Below are 16716 nucleotides of genomic sequence, written 5' to 3'. Positions count from 1 at the left end.
TCATTTATTTTATCTCTTAACAGATAAATGAAATAACATGTTTATATGTAAAGTAAGAATTAATAATTCAAATAAGTTTCATTAAATTTTCAATGAATAAATACTGGCCATCTATAACCTTCTATAGTATTTTTTCTATCTAAGTCTTTACAGTATCTAACTCTAGTTAGAGCTATTGGCATTGTTGTTATCCACGATCTATAAAACTGACACAATAATTCACTTAATGATATGTAATAAATACTTCACAATGAATAAACAATAAAAGACTTGGTTGCGTTTTCTGTGATAGAATAAGAAAAAAAAACATTTAGAGTCCTTAACCTTTTTTAAAATTAATATTTTAAGCAGTATAATTACATATTATGTTATACAAATCTGAACTTTCTTATGAACTGAATGACAGATTTCACTCAATGACTCGATGACTGTGAAGAAAAATCCTCTTTAAAAACTAGAGCTTTAGTCAATAAAGGTTTTTTCATTACATATACTCGTATATATATTGTACTAGTTGTCCCCCGTAAGTCGAAATATGACTATAATTAATTGAAATTATAAGTTTGTACACTATTATGATACTATTGTCAAAGATTAATAAACTTCTATTATATAATCCCAGATTTCGCCAAGACTACACTTTAGACAAATATTAATAAAGACAAACAATATGTTTTAATCTTTTTTCAATTTGACCACAGACTATAATCAATAAGAAAAGTTTGACAATAAACAAATAGTATGCATACGTGTGTGTGTCAAATACACAACGGTAGGCAGCGGCTTGGTTCTGCCCCTGGCATTGCTGAAGTCCATGGGCGACGGTAACCACTCACCATCAGGTGGGCCGTATGGTCGTCTGCCTACAGGAGCAATAAAAAAATAAATAAAAAAACATGGTAGTGTGTATAATGTTTTTTTTATTGTTTTAATATATTGTTTATGCATAATTAAAAAAATTATATTCTGTACTCCTCTATATTCTCTATAACTGTGGGAAATTTCATACTACTCTGTCCGCGCAATTTTCGTAAAAAGGGGTTAAAAGTTTTTGCTTCACGTATTAATATATAGATATATATTCGACGTCGCCCAAAGCACGTCATTACGGATCCTCCGATCCATTAACGGTGTTTTTAGGCACCACAAGCACCGGTCACCGTCCTTGTCGAACCCGTCTCTTGCGATGAAGGCCTCGATAAGCGAATTAACCCATAGACACAGCCCACTGAGTTCTCACCGGATCTTCTGAGTGGGTCGCGTTTCCGATTCGGTGGTAGATTCTGCGAAGCACTGCACTTGCTAGGGTCCGTGTTAGCAACACTCCGGTTTGAGCCCCGTGAGCTCACCTACACACGTTAGGGTGATGCTGAAATAGCCTCTCAAAGCTATCAGCATAGGACACAAAACAGAAAGATATATATTGTATGTGGCAGGTCTGGCGTGGGTGGCGAGCGCGAGCGGCGCGTCGGGCGGCATCTGCGAGAAGTACAAGACGTACACGGAGACCATCGGCGGCATGTACCAGAGCACCAAGCGCTCGCTCAACACGGGCATCATCACGTTCGTCAACTACAACAGCAGGGTGCCGCCCAAGGTCAGTCAGCTCACGCTGGCGCACGAGATCGGGCACAACTTCGGCTCGCCGGTATGTATGCGCGCCTCATTAACACTAAACGATGACCGAGCTTTACTCGGTTTTTTTTTTGATAACGCCATCTTGTTGTGTCTTTAAAGCGGTTAGTTGCCCTCAATTAAGAAAAATAGTATTATTATTCGCCTGTAGATGTCGGAAAGAGTTGATAATTGAAAACACGAATAAAACAACATTTTCTGAAAATAAATCGTAGCTAGATCGATTTATCGCCCCCGAAATCCCCTGTATACTAAATTTTATGAAAATGGTTGGAGCCGTTTCCGAGATTCAGATTTTATATAATATATTAATATATATATCTACAAGAATTGCTCGCTTAAAGGTATAAGATTTTTACTGGTGGTAGGACCCCTTGTGAGTCCGCGCACCCGCGCCTTAGGTACCACCGCCTTACGTATTTCTGCCGTGGAGCAGTAATGTGTTTCGGTCTGAAGGGTAGAGCAGCCGCTGTAACTATACTGAGATCTTAGAACTTATATCTCAAGGTGGGTGGCGCATTTACGTTGTAGATGTCTATGGGCTCCAGTAACCACTCAACACCGTGGGTCTTACCACCGCTTTTACATGGTGTAGTAATCATCACGAGTTCGTCCGCGCTGATTGTCTTTAGCCTGGACCACGTCTTACCCTGCCGGTGTTTGTTGTCAGCACGACTACCCCTCGGAGTGCCGGCCGGGGGGCCAGCAGGGCAACTACATAATGTTCGCGTCGGCGACGTCCGGCGACCGGCCCAACAACAGCCGGTTCTCGTCGTGCAGCACCGGCAACATCAGCGCCGTGCTGGACGCCGTCAGGGACGGGCGCAAGCGGAACTGCCTCACCGCCAGCGCCGGCGCCTTCTGCGGGAACAAGATCGTCGAGCACGGCGAGGAGTGCGACTGCGGTGAGACACGTAGACTAATTGAATTATATTACCGTTTCGAAGTCACGTATAGGGACAATTATTTTTCTATTAGCGACCCGCCCTCGTTTCGTTTCGGACCCTGTAATTTATTATTGATTTATCCAATATTTAATGGATGTTATTATACATTTATTGGTGGTAGGACCTGTTGTGAGTCCGCGTGGGTAGGTACCACCGCCCTGCCTATTTCTGCCGTGAAGCAGTAATGCGTTTCAGTTTGAAGGGTGGGACAGCCGTTGTAACTTTTACGTAACCTTTTACAACTTATATCTCAAGGTGGGTGGCGCATTTACGTTGTAGATGTCTATGGGCTCCAGTAATCACTCAACACCAGGTGGGCTGTGAGCTCGTCCACCCATCTTAGCAATAAAAAAAATAAAACATAAACCTTCCTCTTCATCACTCTATCTATTAAAAAAAACCACATCAAAATGCTTGCGTAGTTTTAAAGATTTAAGCATACATAGGGATATAGGGACAGAGAAAGCGACTTTGTTTTATACTATGTAGTGATTATCATATACATAGATGGGTCAACGATGGGCGTCTGGTGTTGTGATTTTTCGGAGCCCGTAGACATAACGACTTAAATGACGTCAACTTGAGATCGAATTTTCGATTGTATATGCACATATTCGAACTAGTCCCAGGCAGAAATAGTTATACCTACCAGTCGAGACTACTATAGAAGTATAGCACTTGAACAATTTGAATTTTCATATAAAATACAAATGCCTGTTCGTTCTCGTGTTGGATGTATAGTAAAATGTTCGCTTACGACACCCCCCAACCCCTCACCGCCCCTCAGGCTACGACGACATTGAGTGCACGGACCGGTGCTGCTACCCGCGCCAGGTCGGCGCCTACGACCGCGAGAGGAACGCCACCGCCAAGGGCTGCACCAGACGCGCCGACACAGAGTGCAGGTAGGGAGGGAGCCGACGTTTGTTTCGATACGGACGTAAAGCTTACAGACCTATAAAATTATTGCATTAGTCCGAGGTCCAGGCTTTTTTTTTCTACCTAAGCTGGTAGCTTTTTTTAAGGGATTTTATGACCTGGTAACTAAGACCTTTAGGTCATGTCTTATTTAAATGAACAATGATAATATGGAGTGAAATGAAATGAAAATGATTAATTTGAGACATTATCAATTGTGATGAAATTAAATGAAGTGAGATGAGATGATATGGTATGAAATATAATCTCAGTAAAATTGTGGTCATTTACTGAAACACTAAATAGACAAAATAAAACGAATCACACAACTTCACTCCTCGCGTTCCCGCTAAAAATTCTAAGCTGGTCACCTTGAGAGGCTATGCCAGCGTAACCCAACGAGTAGGTGAGCGTTCGGGGCTTAGATTTGGGGGCGTTGCTAACACTAACTTTAGCAAGAGCAGTACTTTGCCGAATCTACAACTAAATCGGAAACGCGACCCACTCAGAAAATCCGGCGAGAAACTCAGTGGGCTGTGTTTGTGGGTTAGAACGGTGACCAGGCTTGAGTTACCTAAAAGCTCCGTTATTGGATCGGGAGAATCCGAAATGACGTGCTTAGTGACGAATCCAGAGACGCTATCGCTTGAGCTTCGTGTAATTCGTTTTAAAACTTCGTCCACAGTCCGTCCCAGGGCCCGTGCTGCAACGCGCAGACGTGCCGGTTCGTGGTGGCGGCGCGCAACCAGACGTGTCGCGAGGCGGCCGAGTGCAGCCACGCGGCCGTCTGCTCCGGGGACTCCGCCGACTGCCCCGAGCCCAGTGCCATGCCCAATCACACCAAATGTAACAACGGTTAGTACGCAACAAAGCGATGTAACAATCAAGAGCTCAAACAATTAAAATTTATCTGCCGCCTCTATAACATTGGTAACTCTATAATGTAATTTAAAGTAGTCATTATGTGTATTATGTGTATATAAACTGACACCTCAAACATTTACAAAGTAAAGATAAGATTTTAAAAGAAATGACACCGTTTTTATTCTTACCGTTATTTTGCTAATTTAAGTACATATAATCATATTTGAATTAGCTATAAAGAAGTCACACTGAAAGTATGATTTAAGCTAATTAGAAGTGACCGTTTTTCGTATTTTTGTAGTTGTTTCCTTTCAATTTTGTCGTCATTATAAAACTGTGCTCCGAAAATTGCAAAAAGTATGAATATGTCGCATTTAATATTGCACGTATGACCCCGTGCAGGCACGCAACTGTGCAAGGACGGCGAGTGCAGCGAGTCGATATGTCGCGCGTGGAACATGTCGGTGTGCTACCTGTCGGCCAGCGCGGCCCGCGGCGCCGGCGTCACGGCGCAGCCCAACCGCCGCGCGCTGTGCCAGCTCGCGTGCCAGCAGGGCTCCGACCCCGACTCGTGCCGCAGCACCGCGGACTTCGCCAGCGAGGTCGGCCTGCCCACCGGCGGGATCAGCCTCCTGCCCGGCTCGCCCTGCGACAACTTCCAGGTAAAGAACATACAACATCATACTGTTACGCCGGTAAGAGTAACGCTATCTATCGCCGAATAGTCGAACGAATATCGAAGGATCTAGTAGCACCTAGAACGCTCTAGAAGTGCAACGCCATCTATCGTCAGATAACGGAAACACAATACTAGAGATGTGTGGAATATTCTCGATAATTCTAGGGATGAGGTATCGACTATAAAAGCGTTGCAGGGATGGCACTCAGTTCGTCAGTAATCGGAACTACTCGAAGCGAAACAACGAACGGATCACCTGAAGCGAAGCGGAAGAAACGAATTGAGAGTTTTAAAATGTGTGTTGGGTGTTTAAAGTGTTCTAAGTGTTGAATACAGTCTTATGTTGTACTTTGGTGGAACATTTTTATTTATCCCGAATCCCAGCACGTAACAATACTAAAAATAATTCCTTATAATAACAAAGAGAACGACCATGCAGCTGTTTGAATCCAAGACCACTGCGACGCTGGTCATCTCACTCACTGTGAGACGTCGACACCAAGTCTCATACTAATTTAATATTAAATGTCACCGTAACCAATAACTACTGCGGTATTCATTCAATCGTATCGGCTCGTCTCTACAGCATCATAAAATATGTATCCAGGGCTACTGCGACGTGTTCCTGAAGTGCCGCGCCGTGGACGCTGAGGGTCCGCTGGTGCGGCTGAAGAACCTCCTGCTGAACCGCGCCACGCTGCAGTCGGTGCAGGCCTGGGTCACGGAGATGTGGTGGGCGGTGCTGCTGGCCGGCGTGGCGCTCGTCGTGTGCATGGGAGCATTCGTCAAGTGCTGTGCCGTGCATACGCCCTCATCGAATCCGAAACGGCCGCCAGCCAGGTGAGATTTTACTCTGGACCGTGCCATCGGAGCGTGGTGCTGCCTACGTCACGTTGCCGTTTAAGACACAATGTGAATACGTCTTTAGAGCTTGCTAAGTTAGTAAGTCTATTTCAGTAAACATTTTCAACTGTTTGCCATGATTATCCGTAATGTATGGTGCAACTTTACGAGTTATTAAAAATCAATAATTGCTTAGATAATAGTTTTTGCACACACTGTACAGGTTAATCTATATAATAAGGTACATTGTTCCACACGTCGAACATTATTGTTCTACTACAGGCCGATAAGTGCTATGGGTCCAAGAATATTTGTGAGTGAATGTATGTTGTTCCTACAGACGGCTCTCGGAGACGCTGCGCGGCCCCATGAACACGCTACGGCGCATGCGCGGACCACGCGGGACTCCGGCTCGGCACCCGCAACGCCGCGCCCGCACGCACAAGGGCTACGCGCCGCCACACACGTACGCGCATCGAGACCTGCGTACGTACACACTCTTGTTATGACACATAAGCTCACAGCCCAAGTTCTCAGCATATCTATATATTACGGACGAGTACGAAATGTTCCACACTTATAGAGAACATAGAGAAGGAGTGTAGAATGCAATTTTTTTTATCACTACATAGTATAAAACAAAGTCTGTCTGTCCCTATGTATGCTTAAATCTTTAAAACTACGCAACGGATTTTGATGCGGTTTTTTTTTTAATAGATAGAATGATTGAAGAGGAAGGTTTATATGTATAATAACATCCATTAAATTGTGGAGAAATCAATAATAGATTACAGTTTACGAAGCGAAGCGAGGGCGGGTCGCTAGTTATGCATAAAATATGTACATTAAATCAATAAAAAAAACACACACACTACCATGTATTTGACACACACACGCATGTATACTATTTATTTACTGTCAACCTTTTCTTATTGCTTATAGTCTGTGGTCAAATTGAGAATAGATTAAATATTGGACTTTTTGGCAGGAACGCGAGGAGTGAAGTTGTGTAATTTGTTTTATTTTGTCTATTTCGTGTTTCTTCAGGTTTAAATGTGTAATAATGGTGGTTTATTAACTGATTAATATCTGTGAAAGTGCACAAATGTGGGAAAATGAAACAAAGCTGCTGGACGTAACTTCTCAGGTTCCTCCAAAAAGTCCACTGAAAAAATCTCAGTAAATGATCACCATTTGACTGCGATTATATTTCACCCATATCATCCCATTTCATTTAATTTCATCCCAGTTGATTAATGTCCCAAATTAATTTCATTTCATTTCATTTACTTCCATTTTATCATTTTTCATAAAAATAAGAATATAAATTAAAATAAGATATGACTTAAAGGTCTTAGTTACCAGGTCATAAAATCCATTAAAAAAAAAAGTTTAAATATTGGGACTTTTTAGCGGGAACGCGAAGAGTGAAGTTGTGCGATTTGTTTTATTTTATCTATTTAGTGTTTCTTCGGGTTTAAATGTGTAATAATGGTGGTTTATTAACTGTTTAATATCTGTGAAAGTGCACAAATGTGGGAAAATGAAACAAAGCCACTGGACGTAACTTCTCGGGATCCTCCAAAAAGTCCACTGAAAAAATTTTAGTAAATGACCACCATTTTACTGAGATTATATTTCATCCCATATCATCTCAATTCATTTCATTAAATTTCATCCCAGTTGATTAGTGTCTCAAATTAATCATCTTCATTTCATTTCACTCCATAATATCATTTTTCATAAAAATATGAATAATATAAATTAAAATAAGACATGACTTAAAGGTCTCAGTTACCAGGTCATAAAATCTCTTAAAAAAAAGATTAAATATTGTTTTTCTTTAATTATATTTGTCTAAAGTGTTGTCTTGGCGAAATCTGTGATTATAGAAGTATAATAGTCTTTGACAATACAATCACAATAGTGTACAAACTTATAATTTCAACTAGCCGTACTCGCCCGCTTCGCTGGGCATTTAATTTTTTTTATTATTTATTGTCATTATTATTAGCGAGCCCAACACTCATATAAATATTAGCCTATCCATTAAGCACATGTATTTTCTACATGGATACCAAGTTTCAAGTTAATCGGATGCATGGTTAAGTAGTTATAACGAAACATCCGTAAAAACCACTGTAGATTTATATATTAGTATAGATTAATTATAGTCGAATTTCGACTACCATATTAATATGGTTGTTATTGTCACGTACAGCGACGGCGCCGGCGGGGCCCAGCGGGCGGCGGGGCGAGCCGTACGCCAACGCGTACCCCGCGGCGTACGAGATGCGGCCCGTGCACAAGGTCTGACAGTACGAGTACTGCGGGCCCGAGCTGCTGGTGCTCGGCTACGTGTACCGCACCTGAGCCGACACCGCATCCGATGCAGCGGGCCTCCTCACGAGCAAAACCGTCTTTGTAAAGCAATATTTTTGTTCTCTTCGATGTTCCGTAACTACGGGTAGGGCGACCGCCTATATCGGCGAACAACCTTGCTGTTCGAAAAGCTGAATGAGACTGACCTCGTGTCTCATTGTTGTGATGACCCGTACGCATTATGCAATAGCAGCCGGTCAATGTACGATATGTTTAATGTTTATTTTTTACTGGTGGTAGGACCTCTTGAGAGTCCACGCGGGTAGGTACCACCACCCTGCTTATTTCTGCCGTGAAGCAGTAATGCGTTTCGGTTTGAAGGGTGGGGCAGCCGTTGTAACTATACTTGAGACCTTCGAACTTATATCTCAAGGTGGGTGGCGCATTTACGTTGTAGACGTCTATGGGCTCCAGTAACCACTTAACACCAGGTGGGCTGTGAGCTCGTCCACCCATCTAAGCAATAAAAAAAATTAAAAAAAAAAACGTTCTCGAATTTTCCTCGAATAGCATTACAGATGACGGTTCTTCGATTCGAGTTCGATTGCGTTCCGGCGACAAACGTTTCTTTCTTAATCTATATAAAGAGAAAATTGTTTGCTCAATACGGATTATAGATATCGATCCATGTTCCGCTGAGCTTAGCTGCTGACGTGCGACACACAAAACACGGACGGACACTTGAAATTATTTTTATACGATGAAAAGGAACTCACGTACGACAACTGGCGGATCGCACGATGCTCCAACTTTGAGCACCGGCTGGTCCGTAAAACTAAAAAACAGTATTGCCAAATGATCAAATATTGATTAGACTGATGAACTTCCAGCATTTAACGTTATTATTTTTGAAAGTGCGCGCTCGATGCGTTACAAAGCTCAAAAAGACGTGCACGACTCGTGTTACCTTTACGATAATAAATTTGCATATCACATTCGACTATATTTTGTAATAAAGCCGCCGATTTATTTTTTCATAACATTTGAATTGATCTCTTTAATAGTTCGAGAATGTGTTTATGGATCTTGTATAGAAATACTTTCCGTCGTGCAAGCCAAAGAGCATGATGTATTTTATATAATTTCTATACATTTTTAATTATAAGAAAACTGTCTTTAAGTATACCGTATTAATGCCATTTTATTAGAAGCTCGAAATATGCAAGTTCTTGTAATTGTACATAACACTGTATATTTGTATTGTAAGATAAAATGCGAAACGTTTCTGTCGTAAAATGACCTGACCAATCGTATATGTGGATAAAGTTCCATCAGTATATAAAGTAGTACTATACTCAATGGCATTATTTCTCCTTAGTTATAAGCTAGAATACTTCACTAGGATATCTAAATAACAATGTGAATATTTTTAATCGATGAAATCTGTGTATACTACTTGCATAAATATTTCAAAACACTCATGAAGAAAGCCTTAAGAGTGGCTGTTAATTGTATTTTATAGATAATTTCATTCTTATTCAAAATCTGTCATTAAAAATGTTTCTTTCTTTGTAATTAATATTATAACTGGAGACAATTTTCAAGATTCAAAATGTTGGTATTGCCAGATAATTTAAAAAAAAAATGTTTACAACTAAGATACATATATTTAAGGGTTTTGAAAGATTTGAATTGCAATACTCGTGATGCTAAACAATAATTAAAACATTTTATCTCTTTGTGTCGATAAATCGGTGTTCTTTACTTTATGAAATATCTTGTAGTTAGTAAATTTAGATATAAAAAAATTATCGGTTTTGCTAGTGTTATCCTTCACTTTATTTCTTTAACTTTAGAAATAAACAAAATTTATGCAGCAAACAATTATTATTTAATAATATTGATTTGTTTTACACTAAGTAACTTGAATTGCTTTAAAAGTTTTATTGTTCGATATAAATTTAAAATCGATCTCTGTAATAGAACAGTCATTGTTTGGGCCATAAAAAAATTTGTTTAGGAAATATCCTCAATGTACAATGAAACTGAAAAAGTAGGATTTCATTTTTATTTGTTTGAATACTTTAGGATATGAATTCAGTTCCAACCCTGTTATTGTGTACAATGACTGAAGCAATAATTGTATAGAGTTTATCTAGTAGTATACATAGAATAAATTGTTTTGAATTAAACAAAATGAATGTTACAACGTGATTTCAATATAACATGAAAAAAAAAACAATAAATTTTACATTAAATATGCTGTTTTCTTTAAACTTGTGAAATTTTCAAATATTTTATTAACTACACTATGTTCCAAAGTAAATTTCAATGTCAATTTCAAAAGTAACTCATGAATACATATACTCATGAGTACATGTATTCATGAGTTACTTTTTTACATTAAAAAGCTTCATTAACACAACACATGTACCTATATGACGCATGATTTTGGCGGACTGTGTAATATTAAGGTTTTGCCAGAAACTAGACCATACACAATAGTCTTACTAAACACATACATATTGTCATCTCCATTTAAAGAATACCCATCAGATTTGAAACTAGTAGATATTTAAAAAAAAAATCAATGTATTGTAAATAAAAATGAATACATTTAGAAGCGTAAAATTTATTAAATAAATAATTTGCAAACCGACTACAGAGTCCTAATGTTTAGTTAAGAACAATTTATAGCTAGAGGCTAAATTTGTTTCGCAAACTATTGAATATTTGTGATTATAGAATGCGTGAATTTAATCTTGGAAGAACCTTAAATAATTTGAAGAAAACCCTAGGTATCGAATAATTCATCAAGATGAATTTACACGAATACATAAATAATCTGAAACCACATTTATTAAGATGTTACATAGTAATTATTATCTTTAAAATATATTAGTATAAAGTTTTTAATTACCTACATATGGGTAAATAAAATTTTTGATCAATTGCACAAAACTCACTTTATTGATCAAGAAAATACTTGACAAATTATTTGAAATAAAACTATTTTGTATATGCGGTATATTTTATTTTTATATAGTATAATAATAAATTGAAATATAAGGTACAAAAGTATCAACGATATTACAAAAATCGAACGTCAACAATTTCTGTTTCAGTGGGTTTACATATTTCCTTTTTGTACTACTACTCTGATAATAATTTATATTCTGAAGGAAGTCTAAAAGAATGCTCAATTATATAACTAAATCTTCAACTATTTCATTTGACATTACATTAGAATTGCCTTTTTTACTTTGGTAAATTACAATGAATAAAAATAAGATAAAACAATTTTATGATAAAAAGTACAAAAACATTAGGTAGGTATATATCTATTAAAAGTTAAAACTAAAAAAATTACTACAATGGCTACAGTCGAGCTTCCTAATTTTTTTTGCAAGCAACAAGTTCAATTTCTTTGATACTATAAATGCTTATCGCCATTGTGTTGCTATGGAATAAAATAAATCAACTTAGAATTTATAAGGACTAAACAAGAGTGTCGATTACCTAGGCCTACTAGTAGTAATCTTGCATAGAATATATAATAAACCAGGAAAGCTGAAGAAAATATTTCATTCAAGTCTCAATCATGTACCAAAATTCCTGCATTTCTGAATTTCCTGACTAGCCACATCGCTTCCCAAGACTTATGTAAAATAGTCGACATATAGACAGACTAATGCCTATCCATGCGACGCAATCATGGAAGTTTCTGTGTATCTTGAAGAGATCAAAAAGGATAATTATGTATTTTACTTTTAATATTCGGCAGAAAGCATGTTCTTGACCATATAAAACAAACTTTGTCATGAAAATTTTGCTATGTACTTAAAGGAATAGACAAGAATTGATATTTTATTTTACACCAGTCCATAGACTTAAAAGACATGTCTACTAGAGTCCTATGACCTGTTTGTGTTTAGTTTGTTATGTATTTACAAATATACTTCATTACTATTTTTTCCTCTCATATCGACTTGCTGAATATTCTTACAATTATTCAATACATTGCAACTACCGCTACATAAACATATTATTAAAAATTTATGAAAATTTTACATGAGAAGTTAACGGTACTTAAATTAATAACATAAGTGGAATATTCGCTGATCGATATCTAGCTTCCTAAGGCTAATAAATAAAATATTCTCTAAATATGTTAGCTTTCAATACAAGGAATATTTTCCAGTCTTAAATGTCAAGTGATTTTCGTGAAAATAATTAGGCTGAAGCACAATCAAAACCGGATAATAGTACTTATCAATAATCTCAAAGTGCATACGTGCTTGTATTTATACAGGGTGTATGGAATCTTTCCCAAAAACGAAGGCTGGTGCAAAATCCAAACATTTATTCCTTTACTGCTATTTCAGTCAAATAAACTGATGGAAGGGAACAGTGTTTCTTGTGACATTCACCTTTACATATAGATCTGTCAAAATCGACCAGCACTTTTGTCAGGATGTTTACTTTATATTAAGTTTTTAGTGGATAATTATTGTTTTCAATTTCCATTAAGGTACTAGTTTTTTGCCCTTTTTGCTTAAGAAACTGATCCCTTACACCCTGAATTTTAATAGTATATCTTTAAACCTAATTACAGTAATACTTAATGCTAAAACTTAATTTGTCTTTAAATACAATGGAATTACATATGCAGAAGCATCTGCTCTTGTTTATACACTTCATGATAAGCATTACGTATCAATACATATGGAAAACATGACTCCAACAAATCCATTGTAAGAAAGGGTGACTCCTGCACTATCAAGTCTAATAGAAGGTAAACTGATTCCCTATTCTTAGTAGCTTCTTTATCAGTTTCTTGCCCTAAACGAAGCAAAGATGATGACGCTAAAGCTAAGAATTCTTTCATTCGATCCTCGATATCGCCCTGGCCGCATATAGTAAATAGAGCTCCGAATATGTGGTTGATAGCTGGAGCTATACAGTGTATATTGTTAGCATGACCTTCCAGGGAAGGTCGATAGAAAGATACTTCACTCCGAGCTAGTCTAGGCAAAGATACAGCAACAAACACCATTAGCAAGCATACAATTAAATGCTCTTCCTCCTCAACTTCTGATTTTTGCTGACGTAAAGCTGATGCCAATGTTGGATCCACTTTGCACGGTAGGCCAGCAGCAGAACACATTTCTGAAATGACACGCATTGGATCACCACTCGGCAGCTGTTGCTGGAAGTCTTTTATGGAACTTATCAAAAACGGAATACGCCTTTCTAAAACATCTAGTAATGACTCTTGAGCTATTTGTCTGAAACTCAATATGACTCCAATAATGGTCATCCGTTGTAGTACATTATCCACATTTTGCAATCTTTTGAACTGCTCTCTCATAATTTCTGGTTTATCAAAATTTGTCCTGAGCATCTGCAACACCTCTTTATTTTGTACAACCAGTTTCTTCAATTCCTGTACTTGACTTGCAATTTGCCACATTAGTGTTTCACTTAACAGTTTCATACCATAGGGCCCAATTAATTCAGCTAATGCCCTTAACTCATTAATATCAGAATATTCCTCAGCATTGAAGGGTATAGCACCTTCGGCTGTCAAACTAACAAATGCTTTTTGACTCATTGAAAAACAAATACTACCAGCACTGACCCGTCTCAGTAAAATCTCAGAGTACCACTGTGTATACAATGATGCAATGGTTTTTTCTTTATGACTATCCATATTTTGAGTTTGTTGTAAAAGACAATTATTGAAAACTCGTGTAATATCAATATGAACGTAATTTTCAACAGTTTGAAGCACATTCATGTATGCACGAACACTAACAAGCAACTCAGAAGGCTTAGCAATTTCACTTGTGTCTTGGTTAAACATTACCATGCCAACCAAGGCCTTAGAGAATCTAGTTTCCAAATGTTGGTGCAAGTACTCTCGTGGTGCAAAAGTGTACTCCCAAACATTTACAGTGGAACAATAATTTATAGCATAGCATAATTCTGTCAAAGCCATGTGAAGTTTGTCCATGGTTGTCAATTCTTCTCTGGTTTTTCTGTAACTTTCTGCTCCAGGCTTAACAATTTCAATTGTGTTTTTCTTATTTTTATCCTTCTTTTTTCTGTTAGCTAAATGAGCTATAGTTTGTGCACAATGTTTGGGTAGTAATTTGTCACTCATAGTACACTGTTCATCACATATAGTGGTGATAATGTTTTTTGCTTCTTTTGCCATTTCATCCAAGAATATGTTGACTACTGATAAACTTCTCTCTAGAATGTGATGCCTCTCTTCAGGGCATAGTTCATGAGTACAATTTTGGAAATGACTACAAATAAGCGGGAATGCTATAATATACCGATTTTGTGCAGGGAACTCAAGACACATATGGAACTGATTTTCAAATATTTTGTTGTAAAAGCAAAATATTGACAGATCAGATGTTTCAACCATTATTTCATCAAGGTTATCTACCATTTTAGTATGGAATACCATTTTGTCTATAAACTGAGCCAGTTCCCTTTGATCAACAAGACTCAAGGGGGTTTTGACAACAGATGTATATGCTTGAAGTCTGAACCAATCTAAACGGAATGATCGAAAATCAAATGGCTCATTCTCTTCAACCTGTTTGACGCTCAAATTTGCTGCAGTAGTACATAAAGATGATAATATTATACTTTCGTCTTCAGGACATACCTTCAAGTTCTGAATCATCATGTTCAATGCTACAGCATCAAAGCCTGAAAGGTATTGCACATAGTATCTCTGCATTACTTGACTATATTTACGAACCAATGCTCTTAATTCTTCCATGTGGAACAAAAGTTCAGGAAGTTGACGGTCTACCAAATCTTCTGCAGATTTTCCCTTTACTTTTTGTGGTGGGTTATCATTATGTCGCAACAGCCAAAATACTTCATCTCTTGCATAGCAGAGGCCAATGAAAATCAAAAGAGCTTTTGGGCCCAATAATCCTGGTTGATCAGTCAATATTAGACCCAGTTCTTTCAAAGCTGTTCTTAAGAATTTTCTCCTCTCTCTGTGTTTGTATCCTGCTTTCTGTACTGCATGATGGTAACAATCTTTTACTTCAGATATTCTTTTGCCATAGCCTTTTATGCTGTCAAAGAAACCTTGTATATAGCTGTGAATGTAAATCACTTCATCTCTAAATAATGCCACAACCCATCCTGACTCTAGTGCATTGACCCACATTTTATTAGCATGGTCCTGCTGGAGCATCTGATGACAGAGTGCAAAACCAAATATGACCCACCTCTCCAAAGACTCCAATGATACATATTCACAAGACATTGTGTTTGTTTCTGATGGTTTCAGTAGCTGAGCTGGATTACTTACTAAGCTTAGCTTTTGCTCTGATCTCCAATGTTCAGCAGAAAGATTTCTAGCTGGATACACATGCCATAGAGAATTTAATGCACTTGCTAGTACTTTTTGATGTGGCACAAATTCTTCAGACAATTTCTTCAATGGAGCATCATAATCAACAATCAACTGTCCCAAACGAGGAAAACTATTCTCAATTTGATTCTGTAGCAATTCATATGCAGCATTAAATAAACCTAACACTGCTTTTCTATCTTCAACTCGAGACAACAATATCATTAGTGTAACATATGTTAAAACCAAGTCAAGATAGTTTTTTGTCAATTCAAAATTCAATGTCAAGTCTAAAGTAACCTGACATGCATCTATGATGTTAAGAAGTTCACAAACATTGTCTTTAAAATCTAACAAATCTACAAATGTGTAATAGTATAGCGACAATGATTTGATTACTTCATTCCGTATTGGTGTAATTGCTTGGAGTCCTTTAACGTCAATGTTGGGAAATCTCCTAACTATGTGCTTAATTGATGACTCCAATGCTTTATCAGATAGAAATGCTGGTTTCGATTTGGCATCTCCACAGGCTTTCTTAATATTGTAAACTCTTGTTAAAATACCAATACCTCTGTCATTCAGTATAATTAGCTTCTCAGCTAATTTTTGCTGACTAATATTCAGGGATCTTGATAATGTGGACATATTTCTGCAATAAAAAAGTAGGCGGATTCACAACTATGAAAGATAATGATAATACAATAATGTTATTTCCTATCTATTAGAATTACACAACTTAGGATTTCCGTTCAAAGGGGAATAAAAAATTGTTGCTGTATTCATTCGAGAAGATGATCAATGATGTGAGATCATGATTTACTAAGTCAAGATATCTAACAAGACCAGATAATGTTTTATGTTAATAACCGCGCGAGCCGTACCTTGCTAATAATGTAGCGAGTCACTTTATCTAGAAGTCAACTAATACACATGTTTCTGTGTACACTGTATTCAAACTATCTATGTTGGACGTAAAAAATCTCTCATTAAATTAAAATTAGGGAGTGTCAGACCAAGTGTATAATCTATGGTCAGACCACAACATATTAAGTGTATAATCTATGACCACAACAGACTGTTTAACATAGATTATTTTTAAGGGATTTTATGACCTG

General features: G+C 37.5%; 2 protein-coding genes across 2 annotated transcripts in view; one reads left to right on the top strand and one right to left on the bottom strand.

The window, feature by feature from the left end:
- kuz (zinc-dependent metalloprotease kuz) overlaps window positions 1-10466 on the top strand; it is a 60637-nt gene extending 50171 nt beyond the window's left edge. The window contains exons 9-16 of the mRNA XM_028170055.2: window positions 1437-1648; window positions 2306-2540; window positions 3370-3487; window positions 4186-4355; window positions 4767-5026; window positions 5651-5883; window positions 6227-6372; window positions 8108-10466. Of these exons, the coding sequence (XP_028025856.2) occupies window positions 1437-1648; window positions 2306-2540; window positions 3370-3487; window positions 4186-4355; window positions 4767-5026; window positions 5651-5883; window positions 6227-6372; window positions 8108-8202 (1469 nt within the window). The 3' untranslated portion in view covers window positions 8203-10466. The remainder of the gene's footprint in view (window positions 1-1436; window positions 1649-2305; window positions 2541-3369; window positions 3488-4185; window positions 4356-4766; window positions 5027-5650; window positions 5884-6226; window positions 6373-8107) is intronic.
- Window positions 10467-11220: 754 nt separating this feature from the next.
- Window positions 11221-16614, bottom strand: Hem (Nck associated protein 1 Hem). The gene is made up of 2 exons (XM_028170086.2): window positions 16483-16614; window positions 11221-16250 (listed from the first exon to the last, which is right to left on the bottom strand). The coding sequence occupies exon 2, from the start codon at window positions 16244-16246 to the stop codon at window positions 12869-12871; it is 3378 nt and encodes a 1125-aa protein (XP_028025887.1). The 5' UTR covers window positions 16247-16250; window positions 16483-16614; the 3' UTR covers window positions 11221-12868.
- Between the last annotated feature and the right edge of the window lie 102 nt (window positions 16615-16716).

The sequence above is a fragment of the Bombyx mandarina genome, chromosome 09, assembly GCF_030267445.1.
Source record: "Bombyx mandarina strain Sakado chromosome 09, ASM3026744v2".
NCBI lineage: Eukaryota > Metazoa > Arthropoda > Insecta > Lepidoptera > Bombycidae > Bombyx > Bombyx mandarina.
This window is presented reverse-complemented; position numbering and strand designations above follow the sequence as displayed.

What these genes read in the sequence shown, in the direction of transcription:
- Hem (XM_028170086.2), bottom strand. Translation starts at nt 16,246, where the DNA reads ATGTCCACATTATCAAGATCCCTGAATATTAGTCAGCAAAAATTAGCT.